This window comes from Hakea prostrata, chromosome 7 (assembly GCF_041222555.1).
Source record: "Hakea prostrata isolate BN-2017 chromosome 7, UWA_Hpros_2, whole genome shotgun sequence".
In the NCBI taxonomy this organism is placed as follows: Eukaryota; Viridiplantae; Streptophyta; class Magnoliopsida; order Proteales; family Proteaceae; genus Hakea; species Hakea prostrata.
In genome coordinates this window covers 21,769,515-21,781,963 of record NC_142606.1, presented here as the reverse complement: position 1 = coordinate 21,781,963, position 12,449 = coordinate 21,769,515, and the positions used below count along the sequence as shown (strand labels likewise).

The following is a 12,449-nucleotide window of genomic DNA, read 5'->3' as shown; positions in this document are numbered from 1 at the left end:
CATCGAACGGTTGCTAAGGACCAGCACCTCATAGCGAAGAGGTTACCAGTTCAACTCTCCCTATGATATATATATATAATAATAATAATAATAATTCTCACCCTTTAATAAAAATGTGATCAATTTACAAAATAATAATAATAAAGAAATACGTAACTTGGGATACCTAGTGAATGAAAGTTCGGCGGAATTTGTCGATTTGCCAAGGGGCGAAACCTAACGAACCGACGAATTTTGCTGGTTTCTCGCTGATATTTTAGAAGATAGTTTGCCATTATTAATTTTATTCATGAGATGGTGGTGGAGTATTGAGGTCTAGTCACTCAATTGGTCAAAAATGACTGGTCCCAGTATTAATTTAATTGATAAAATGTTGAGGTCAAGTCATTCATTCGGTCATAAATGCTTGGGCCCCACTCTAAATAACCATCACTTCTTTTAGTCTACAGATTGAAACGTTAGCCACGTTCATCAGTTCTTCGCTTATTCTTCTAAAGCTGCAAGTCTCGAATACTTGTAGAACCTCTAGCTCTAATCGATTCCCACCACCGTCCTCTATTTTTGTTCCATTATATTTCTCATCTTCTATCCCTTCTTGGAAATTAGTTGGTGTTGTTAAAAGGAGGGTTCATTTGTTCCTTCCCACCTCTATTTGCGAAGCATCCTTTCTATGACATCTCTAGCAAAAAAAAATGATCCCACAACAGTCTCAACGGTGCATCCAAGTACGGATGTTGTGCCAGACATCTCTGACAAACATGAGAGTGATGAGTGATCTCAGATTCCATGAATTTTTGATGATTTTCGTATGTATTTTGCCATTTAGCTGGAAAATAGTAGTATGGGATAATAACAAATTCCCGTTGAATAGAAGGACATAAAAAAAAAAAAAACCATACAAATAGTTAATTGATTGAGAAATGCTAAGTTAAGTTGTTACAATTGTTTTATTTCAACTTTTTTAGAATAAAGGACCTCATGCAATTCCAGATTCGTTTCTGTAGTCGTTATGAAATAGTTTGATTGAAAGTTATTTTGGGTGACCACAGTGGACATAACATCTGTCGATATGTCCGAGTGGTTAAGGAGACAGACTTGAAATTGGGCTTCGCCCGCGCAGATTCGAACCCTGCTGTCGACGTTTTACGCATTCTTTTATGCTTTCCTCCATCCTCTGTTCTCACTCTCTTTGTTTTGTTTTGTTTTTTTATAGATTATCTAGGAGAACTGGTTGATAGATTTACAGGATGATTCTAAACATCATCCAGTTGAGCTTGGCCATCTGGTTTTCTTGTTTCCTTGGGGACTTAGCTCAGTAAGCTCAGTAATCTGGTGCTCAATTTCAATGCTGTGGTGAATGTTATACTGTTAACCCATTTCATCAGCAAGACAACACCACCTCAGCTGTGCCGCCAGCCAAATTGATGATGGAGATTCCTTGAGACACAACATTTCAGTGTTGCCTTTGGCAAACCAGCCACGCTGGTTCTGTTCTTCAGAAGTCAGAACCTTGTTTCTGTAACCTTACTCTCATTCTACTTTTCACATATTTATAATCTAAGATATCCTTTTTAATATTCCAGAACAGTACAGAGTCCTGTCCCTTTGGTTAACTTTTAATATGAAACAAGAAGGGACCCAACGACACGAAGCATCCAGAGAACTCAGAAACAGTGGCCTTCTGCTGAGAAATCAACGTCTCAAAACCAACCTTGCTTTGGTCATCTACTCATCTTCTTTCTGTGAAACAAGTCCAGCTCAAACCTACACTATAACAGAAAAGAAAAAGAAAAAAAAATCAAACTAGACACTTTCGTACTCTTTAATTTACTTTCCAACGAAACCACCATGGATATTTCCAAATTATATTCGTCGAGCTTTGACGTTTGCTTGTCTAAATTTTTATTTTGCATCCATTATTTGTCTAAACAGCAAGCATGATAGGCTCTTCCATCTTTGCTTCAAAGGCCATAAAATGAGAAGCATTCAGGCAATCCAAACTGAAACCACATAGGTCATAACCCTACATGGATGCTGAGACATCAAATTTACTTTAGGAAATGTCTATATGCGGAAAAGTCACAGCTTTACCAAGGTATAATCTTTACGAGAAGTAAAGGGATTCGTGGAAGTCATGTCGAGAACTTTTTTAAAGCTTTTAAATGGGTAGATTGAATGTGAATGCACAGAGAGAGAGAGAGAGAGAGAGAGAGAGAGAGAGAGAGAGAGAGAGAGAGAGAGAGAGAGAGAGAAAGCACAAATGACTCGAATCAGGTAATCTTCTGGTGACATGATGGGTTGGTGGACTCCACTAGAGAGTGCATCCAGGAGTTTGGTGTGCTGGGTTTCGACTGACGCGGAGTTCCAAACAAGAATCTGAGTTGCATGGCCGTGTATATTGATTGGGAGTGGTTAGATCTTCTCCGGGGCAGTTGGGATTCTCTTTCTTTCTATTGACTCCTTTTCTATCTCCACAGCAACTTCTCAGAAAACCTCACAACCCTTTTGAACCATTCTTTATCTGCCAATTGTAGACCAGCCTTATTTCTCAGAAGACTCCTTCCACTCCTTTCCAGCCACAATCGACCAAACTAGACTAATTTTTTACATTTAGTTGTGAGGTTAGTAGAAGTTACCATCAATCTTCTTCTTGTAATGCAATCAAGAGGGGCTATTCAAAGAAATTTCCTGCAATTCCCACTTCTCTGAAATGCTGAGAACCATCAGCCATAAACTCGGGCGGCTGTGTTCAAGACTACACTGGCCAATACGGAGGCGTTCCAGGATCAAAATTGTCATCAGAAGGTTTGGGAAGTGCAACTCAAAATCTTCTCAGGAAAAAGTAGAAGAACCCATCACCAATAACGGTTCTGGCATCCATCAAAATGGTCAATTAGGCACTCCTACTTATAAATTCGAGAGGCCAATTCGAGTTGCCACTTTCAATACAGCTCTGTTCTCCATGGCTCCTGCTATCCCCCACTCTGAGAACCCTCTTGTCTTTGATTATGGGGAGGTAGATTATCACAAGATGAGGCGCTCCATAGACTTTGATATCAGAACCAAGTCTGTTAATGATCGTCCCAAGAGTATACTAAAGCAATCTCCCCTCCATACTGACTCCATGAACAGTCCTGATCATGCTACCAAGCAACAGAACTTCGCCAAATCAAAATTGAGGGTCTCCATCAACCTCCCTGACAATGAAATCTCATTGGTGCGCAGTCGACGGGCGAGTTTTGCAGAAGGGAACGGCGAGGGGCCTTCTTCGTCAGACACGACAAGAAGCAGGAACCAGAAAGGCAAAACTCCTCTAAGGTCTAGTTTCAGCTTCTCCAGTTCCACCAATATGATAATCACTGATGGAGTTGATGAGAGCCTGAGGTACCGTCGATCCATTCTGGAAGTCCTCAGGGAAGTGGACGCAGATATCATAGCTCTGCAAGATGTTAAAGCGGAGGAAGCAAAAGCAATGAAACCTCTATCAGACCTGGCCAGTGGCTTGGGTATGACATATGCATTTGCAGAGAGCTGGGCACCAGAGTATGGGAACGCTATACTGTCCAAGTGGCCGATTAAGAAATGGAAAGCTCAGAAAATTTTTGACGATACAGACTTCAGGTAAATCCTTATCCTTATCCTGAAGTAGTCCTCCTTCAATTCATTTCCTCTGTTTACTTAACAGATACAGTTATGTTGGAGATTGTTGATTCTTTATGTTAAAGGAGAAACTCATTCCTTAGACCACTTGAAATCCTTTCTGTTATTGAGCTCATCCACTTGCCTTCTGTTAGACTTATCCAGTTCAGGAATTGTGATCAGAAACATATGGCTTCCACTTTTACAGTCTCCACTGTTTGTAGCACATAGAAAGTGTAGGTTTTCATGATTCTTGAAATTTTAAATGAATTCAAAATCCATTTTGGTATGTTGACATTGGACATAGGAATGTGCTGAAGGCAACAATTGATGTGCCCCAGGCAGGAGAAGTGAACTTCTATTGCACTCATCTTGATCATTTGGATGAGAACTGGAGGATGAAGCAGGTAAATGCAATCATCCAATCAAGTGAGCAGCATCACATATTAGCCGGAGGTCTCAATGCCCTTGACGAAACAGATTACTCTGCAGAGAGATGGTCAGATATTAAGAAGGTAGAAGAAGTTCATATTGATTACCTCTGTTACCAATTTGTCTCTACTAGACCAATCTTAATTAAGCCTACAATATGTTGCAGTACTATGAGGAGATTGGAAAGCCAACACCGAAGACTGATGTGATGAAGTTCTTGAAGGGGAAGCAATATGTGGATTCCAAGGACTTTTCAGGGGAATGTGAATCAGTGGTTATAATTGCCAAAGGTCAAAGTAAGATTTCATGGGTTATAAGTTCAGTGAAATTGGGGAGAACATACTTCTTGAATGCTTATGGTAATATGAATTCCACCAATGCAGATGTGCAGGGAACATGCAAGTATGGGACTAGAGTTGATTACATAATGTCATCTCCAGGCTCAATGTACAAGTTTGTTCCAGGGTCTTATGCTGTTATGTCATCAAAAGGCACATCTGATCACCATATTGTGAAGGTTGATGTGGTAAGGGCTGATGACAGCGATGAACAAAAGGTCGCTTCACGGCGAAGAAAAAAATGTAAACAGAAGGTTGTAAAGATAACAAATCCTTGCTGGTAAGGGAATTCTTCATTCTTCTCCTTATGCTACTTTTTTTACAATTATAAATTTTTGGTATTCTTTTCTTGGGGGTGGAAAATGTATAGGAAATTTGAAGTGCTTCATCATCCTGAGAGATGCCTTATCATGTTAATAATCTTGTATATCTGAAACGAGATTTGAAAGAAATAATAGAAAAGAAAAAGATTTGAAGTGCTCCTTTTTCTCAGTGGTTTGAGTTTGGCTGGTTCAAGTCAATCTGAACAATATTCTTCAAAGTCCAGAGTTTTTTGTCACAGGTTTTCTTCAGTCCTATTCTTCTTATAATGTTCTGTTTAATTTATGCCTTCACAGTGGTCTCTGTTATTCAACACAACACCCATATGTATTACATGACCACAATCCAAAATTTCATGGGTAAATGATAGTTACTTCCCTTCTTACTTAGCTAAATCACACTTAGACGCCCTCTTAATATGCTAATTATAAGTATATCCCCTCTTACCTGAAAAAGGAGACAATAATCCCCTTGTTGTCAACTTTAAGTACCAGGAATTCCACCCAAGCCCACCTCTATGAGGGTAATTGTTAGGATAAGTAAGAGTAGTTTGAGGTTAGTACTGTCATATCAGCTAAGGGTATTTTGAGGCTTCAAAAGAATATTTTACAGCAAATATACCACCTAAGTGAGAAAATTGAAGATAAGGTCCTTATTGTGATGTTTTCAATGATAGAGAAGATGTAACTGCTATCATCATATTGTGAAAAAGACTAGAATGCCATTCAAAAATAATTGTCATTTGCCCAAACTTTACTTATCAAAAAGAACATAGAATACCACGGTTGCCCCTAAGAGTACAAAAAAACCTACCCAAAAGACAAAACTTGCATTCGGTATGTAACTGCAGGCTACAGCACAAACCCCTAAACTCTAATCCTCTTCCCCACCACGGCTATCACCTGCATCCATGAGTTATGGTCCCACCGAAGCACCAAGCACACAACCCATGGACGGTATGAGATGGGGTGGGGTGGGGTGGGGTGGTTAACCCTACTCGTTCCCAGTTTGGAAATTTTCTTCTATTCCCATGACTGAGTTCTCCACTCCCCACCCAAAAGAGGTTTTAGGAGCTCTCAATCATGAAGTCATCATGAATCAACCTTGATTTCAGCTCAGAATAAACAAAGAAAAGTTTATTTCTATTCCCATTATTCGAGTTCTGAGTAAGCCAATTATGTATGCTTCAACTGTAAACCACCCTCCCCATTTTGCCCACTTTCCTTTTCCTTCAGAAGTGTCTCTTCCACACAGAAATCCGCCATTTCCACAAGAGCAACCGAGATAATCTCGCCCTGCTCCAAACATGGGAAAATGGAATTGCTTCCAACAGAGAAATGTACATGCAAAAGCTTTCACAAAACAATTTCAGACTTCCAACCACATGGGGATGGACACTGTTTCACACAATGGTGGCACCGTATAGCAGGTGGTGTGGCCTGTGGTTATTCACCTCCTGACACCTCCACCTCACTCCTTCTAAGTTCCATTGCTTCAATCTCCTATCTTCTTCTTCCTTCTCCTCCTCACTGATTTCTTCATCTTCTTCTTCTTCTTTTTGTTTTTCTATAATTTCTTCCAGCTCTTCTTCTTGTTTTTCTGTAATTTCTTCTTCTTTTTGTTTTCCTAAAATTTCTTCCACCTCTTCTTCTTGTTTTTCTGTAATTTCTTCTTCCTCATCTTCTTCTTCTTCTTTTTGTTTTCCTATAATTTCTTCCGCCTCTTCTTCTTGTTTTTCTGTAATTTCTTCTTCTTCTTCTTCTTCTACTTCTTGGTTTTCAATAATTTCTTCTTCCTCTTCTTGTTGACGAGGAAGTGGCAGTGACTCTTGTTCCTCCACCTGGTCACAATCTTCATATGCTGGAGAGGGAATCTGTGGTTCTGATCTGACAAGTTGCAATCTCAGTCTACCATCTTGGCGGAAAGCCTTGAAGATCTCGGGACGTTCGACCCTAACCTCAGTGAGTTCCAGCCTCCCGTTCCGCCTCAGAGGCTTAAGATAGAAACGCGGTTTGCCATTCTGGTTCAGAGAAGGCAGAGGAGGGGGAAATTTGGTTTCCTGCGTTCTGGCCTTCACAATATTCGACTTCCACCTGGATCTTGCAGCCATTGATCTGGACCTCAACAGCTCCTCCTCCTCCAAAGATTCCTCAATTGGGTAATCAGAGCTTTCGAAGCCCAGGCTCTCTGTGCACGACCCATTGTATGCACTGTCGTAGAGCTTGAAATTGGTCGAATCCTTGTTGCAGGCGGAGGTGGTGAGAGTGGGTTTAATTGCAGAAGACTCTAGAACGAATATATTTGGAGGGTTTTGGGTTTCTCCGGCAAGCAAGCCAAAGCAACCAGTGGTGGACGGAAAATGGCATCCATGGTGGTGGCAGGGGTAAGCACTGGTGCGTGTGGAGTGAGATAAGAATGAATGGACATTCTTCTTGCACAAACTCATCATGAAGTAAACTTTAATCACTTCCTGAAAAGATGCAAGAGGAGATAGATATTCTCTGAGAGTCCTTGAGCCTGGAAGATTGTTATATAGAAGAGATAAGAAAAGGTGATTGATTGTAAAGACAAAAACAGAAGAGTTGGGTTGGAAGAACTACTATCCTCGATATATAAGCCAAATATAAGAGTTGAGTTACGCGGAAACAAAAAGTGATAGTATGGCAGAGCAGAGAAATTAAATTAGAAAAAAGACAACTTGGTTGGGGTTGAGAATTTGCTATACATGGTTCTGGGTGATCTGGTGTGTAGAAGGAGAGAGATGATTGCCAGCATTACAAGTTTACAACAAAAAACCATCTTTACCACCCACCAGGTAGCTTCCCTCTGTCAATTTCTCCATCTTTGGTTGCTTCTATTAATAGCAAATATCCAGCTTTTGCTCACGGATCCCAAAAAATTTCCCAGCTTTGTGTATGATCTGGATTGATAGAATATGCCGGTGGAGTCATGGAGATCCCTTTCCTTGGGGCCATGAGCCATCTAAACATCTTCTCCACCATAAAAGGGCGATAAAAGCCACCCACAGTTCGTAATATTCGGAATTGCCATTTCCAGATCACCGAGGAGAGAAGGGACACCTCATGATGTTTATTATGTAATCTGGCAGTTTGGGTTTCTGTCCACATTGATTCTGGGATTTCTGTGTGGCATTAAAACAACCATCTTATCTGTGTGGAGCTCTGGAATCTCATTCCCCTCCAAAAATAGAGATTTTTTTTTTCTTGGGGGTAACGCTAGAGTAACGACAAGGATTGTTAATTCGGTTCTGGTTTTTAGGTGTGCCGTTAATTCTCTTCCTTATCTTTTCCTTATTCGTCTTTTTTATCTCTTCGTTAAAAAATCCTCTTCTTCTTAATCAAGAATGCTAGTGATTTAATTTTGAAACTTTCATGCTCAGTAGATTAAGAGCTTCTGTATTTAATTACATACTGATAAGAGTGAAAGAAAAGAAAAACCAATGAGATTCTTCATTACTGAATGTTACCTCCAGATAAGAACAAAATGGTAGCAGAAGTGCAGAACTAAAAAATAAATAAAAATCCATATATACACTGTAAAGCCAGAGATCACTTCGAAACAAGATATTTTCGTTCTAATTCTACTAGACAAAGAAGGTGGATAAGACAAGACTCGCGTGAAAGAGCCAAAGTTATGCATACCAGTATACGCAGAGTTGAAGGAGAGGCTCTCCTCTTGCCAAGCGGAAGACAGTGTTCCACACTTCCACATATGCGTGACGAACGCTTTTCAGTTTTTCTCGATGAAAAATGAGGATAATTACTTTGTCCTGCTTGACCGTTTCAATCGGTACGGTAATTTGGTACGATTACAGTACAGTATTTCCAAAAATGATTTGGTACGATTTCGATTATATTGACGGTATGAATGCCTAAAATTGAAACTTTACCGAAGAAATTCAGTTTTGGTAACCCCGAGTGGTGGCTCAGTTGGCAAAGTCCAACACTTTCACGCTTCCACGTGTAAGAGGTTAGAGTTCGAATCTCCTCGGGGCCAGGGGCGAAGCCCTGTCTGTATTAATTATATAAAAAGTACCTTGAGGATGTAGTCGTGGTGCGCACAAGCTGGCCCGGATGAACCTCATTTCAAAAAAAAAAAAAAAAATCGGTTTTGGTACGTTAAACGGTGCGATAGGGTATGTTTTTAGACGGCGTGATTCGATACGGTTTAACGGTTTCGATACGCAATTGACACCCTTAACTCCAACTATTATAACTTAATTAGTAATTAAGGCTGTGTTTCACATGATTTGTAGTTTTAATTTTTTACCAACTAAATATAAATGGTAGTATGCGGTACAATTTATAGGGACGAAGGAAGTGTACCTAATAAATTTTCCAATTTATAGAGCTTATTTCTTTTTAAAATGAGTTCAAAAAATCAAAAGTTAAAAACAGGTTTTAATTCGCTTTTGATTTTTTTTTCTTAATGAAAATCAATTTCATCTGTTTTTCTGTGGTACTTAATTCTTAAAAGCATATGACTAATGGTTATGAATGAAGATAAAAATGTAAATTTACTTTATTTTATAAAAATTTCACGTTAAACATTTCTTATTCCACTATGGGAGAGACGAGATCGAGAGACCCTGTGTTCTTGATTTCGGCCGCTCCATTCACTGCTTCAACGTGTGATCAAGTGGGGAATTCACTCTGAAAGAGTGCTTAATTTCCTCTCAAGCTTATTGCATCTGGAAGGGAGAGAAGTTGTCTTCAGTTCTTGCCAGCGGAGGTGGTGCAATTGCTATAGCTACCAGCGGTGGTGCTGGTGTTGGTTCTGCAGAAAAACCAAGGAAGGATGAGAAGGTTGAAGAGAAAGAGGAGTCTGATGATGATATGGGCTTCAGCTTTTTCGACGAAGGGGTTCTGTGCTGGTATTTGTGTGGTGAAAGTTGAAACCTTCTCATTTTATGTTCAAGCCGTTGGTGAATTCTAAAATATTTTGGGTTTGCAGAGTAGACGCAATTGTGACTTGTTAGAATTTTTATTCCTTTTTCTTTAATTTCTTGTCATTTTATGAGACGCATGTATGATTTTCTTATTGTAGTTGGATCAATGGAAAAATGAATTTGATTAACCTAATTTTTCTTTATTCCACTACTTATATTCAAATCCCTCTTACATCACTTTAGATATTTAAAGTTTGTAGTCATTCAGTTGACTTGTTCTTCAAATTCATCTACATGGGATTCATCTAAACCGCTTAAAATAGATCACTGATTGATAAGAGTTTTGTATTTATATGATTTCTTTGGAAAACCAAGAACTTAAAATGATGTAAAATTGTTATTGAATAAATATGAATACCGCAGGCTTATGGATCATGCAATAAACTGGTCTATCACAAGAAGTGATCAAGTTTACGATCTCATTATTTCAATTGATGTGTGTTAGGTTTTTTTTATTAAAATCTATAATAAGTTTCAAAATTAGTTTTTGCATTTATTTTATTTTAATTGTTTTGTTAGTGTATGGGACCCGTGAGGTAAGGGTGGTAATGAGGCACCCATGAGTAAAAGAGGCTTTTCATAACCTTGGTTATGAGGCTCTTCATGACATTGATCATAGATCATAAAGGTCTTGATCATGGTGATGAGATTATGAGACTATTACAGACATAATTAAAAAGAGTTGAACCTTGACATCTTCACTAAGTCTTGATGTAGCAGATCATTGCCAATTGAGCCAGCTCTTTGATGGTAAAACTGAAGTTTTACTTTGTAATGGTCCACCTAAAGAGTCCTCAAAGATAAAAAGATATGCAAGTGATGTACTCAAGAAGCATATGTGGTGACCTGTATATCTTCACAAGTGTCTAGGAAAGAACCTCCTCAATTTCTTAGTAGAGAGGTCATGGGTTCGACCTTTGCAGATGACTTGAGGTGTGCACAAGCTGGCCCAGATGAACCTTAGACGAAAAAAAAATGCAAGTAATATACTAGGTCAACTGAGAGTTGAAATTCTTTAATTACATGTCTAAGTTTTCTATCAAATGAGGTCAATGTAAATAGTTCTTTAAAAGCTTTTGAGAAAATAATTTAAAGCAATCGATGGATGATTGTTATTAATAGGAAGACAAGAAATATTTAAAGGAGAAAGTTGGTTCATAGCAGCACTCTTATTATTTCAATTACCTAATAGTATCTATTGGGTCATCAGCAGCCTACTTTTCATTTTTCCAAAATTGGGAAAACAAATTACATCAAACCACAAACTCCTAAATTAACCACCTAACCGCTCCCAATTAGGAGAGTTGATCTCATTATCCGCAACAAATTATTGGTAAGGGTACTATCAAGTATGTTATCTGTCATCTTCATAGAAACCTAGTTTTATGGAGATGCATGTTAATTTCATGGAAAAGAGTTTAGCATCTATCTATCTATTCTTGATTTAACTTTATTTGATTTTGAATAAACATGTTTTTATCTAGGCAAAAGATTTTGTGCATAATCATTACCATAATGTTTGATGAAAAGAGAAAAACATGTAATATTGTGTATGATGTGTCTCAGTTTTGATATTGGTTCTAACAAAGTCGCACTAACATTTGAGTGCCTTCCGGTGCTCAAAGACGATGAATCCTGCAAGAAAGGTCAGACGCGGGCCTGCTAGGATGTCGGGTAACCGCCTCCGATGGCTAAGTTAGATAGTGATCAGGTTAAGGTCCCGTGCAAGAGCTACACAGGAGTTTGCTAATAATGAGTTCGTGTCTTACTAGAGGGGTGAGTCTTTGTTTAAATAGTATGCGGGTTACCTTTTCGATTGCTGACAGGCTTCCCTGACGGTGGCCTCCAATCAGCCCTGGACAGGCTCCTCCATCGGTTGTCCCGCCTAATCATCTTCGGAGTTGACCTTCTGTTTTGGGCGGTGTTGTCATACAGGTTCGGCATAGATGGAGCCTTCCATCCGTTCTATGGGCCAATGTCCCGACAGGGTACCAATGGCCGGGTCCACTCCCAATCGGGTGAAATCATCTCATATCACTGTCTAATGCTTCCTGCTAGCCAAGGATCTTAAAAATGATCATTTATGTATGGAATATATAAAGCTCGAATATATTTATTAATATATGGTGGAAATATACACCATAATGCACTTCCTGGACCAGCATATGTAGAAACTTCCAAACTTGTTGTGTTGAGAAGCCATGGGCATCATTAATTGGTTTTCTTTGAAAAAAAAAATCATGGGGGCCGAGGATTTTATATTATCTGAACAAATTGAAGCCAAATAAATTTCATATCCCTAAACAAAAGCAAATCTAATCAATTTTGGTTAATTTTATCTTATTATGTGTTTGCATTCTTGTACCAATTTAGGAGATTCAGTGATTTGAACATTTTCTATGTTGAATCCAAATGAGATTTTTTGGACCCAGGTTCGTATTTGTGGTCGAGGGCTTTGGATATGTATTTACATGTTTTCATATGTCTTGTGCAAACAATAAAATAAATAATAGTTTTGGTGATTCTTTGAGTTACTAATGCTACTGCCAATCTTGGTGCATGTTCTTGAGGGATTTTCATTATACTTTCTTTCACTATCTAGTAAATTATTTTCAACAACGGCAAATTTTTTGGCAAATTCGGCAGTTAGGACATGAACTTCTGATATTAACATTCATTGGTCAGCTTCAATCCTTAATGAACTTGATGTGGATGCCTCTAGACGTCCTAGATTTCGTTTTATGAGTTTG

General features: G+C 38.8%; 2 protein-coding genes across 2 annotated transcripts; one reads left to right on the top strand and one right to left on the bottom strand.

The window, feature by feature from the left end:
* The first annotated feature begins 2,231 nt into the window (after positions 1–2,231).
* LOC149010541 (uncharacterized) lies at positions 2,232–5,302 on the top strand. Its single transcript, XM_089163282.1, has 4 exons — positions 2,232–3,621; positions 3,947–4,154; positions 4,238–4,367; positions 4,455–5,302. Exons 1-4 carry the CDS (start codon positions 2,711–2,713, stop codon positions 4,691–4,693), a joined length of 1,488 nt encoding a protein of 495 aa, XP_089019408.1. The 5' UTR covers positions 2,232–2,710; the 3' UTR covers positions 4,694–5,302.
* Positions 5,303–5,362: 60 nt separating this feature from the next.
* On the bottom strand, positions 5,363–7,367 carry LOC149010540 (uncharacterized). The gene has a single exon (XM_089163283.1). The coding sequence runs from the start codon at positions 7,177–7,179 to the stop codon at positions 6,133–6,135; it is 1,047 nt and encodes a 348-aa protein (XP_089019409.1). The 5' UTR covers positions 7,180–7,367; the 3' UTR covers positions 5,363–6,132.
* Positions 7,368–12,449: the final 5,082 nt, after the last annotated feature.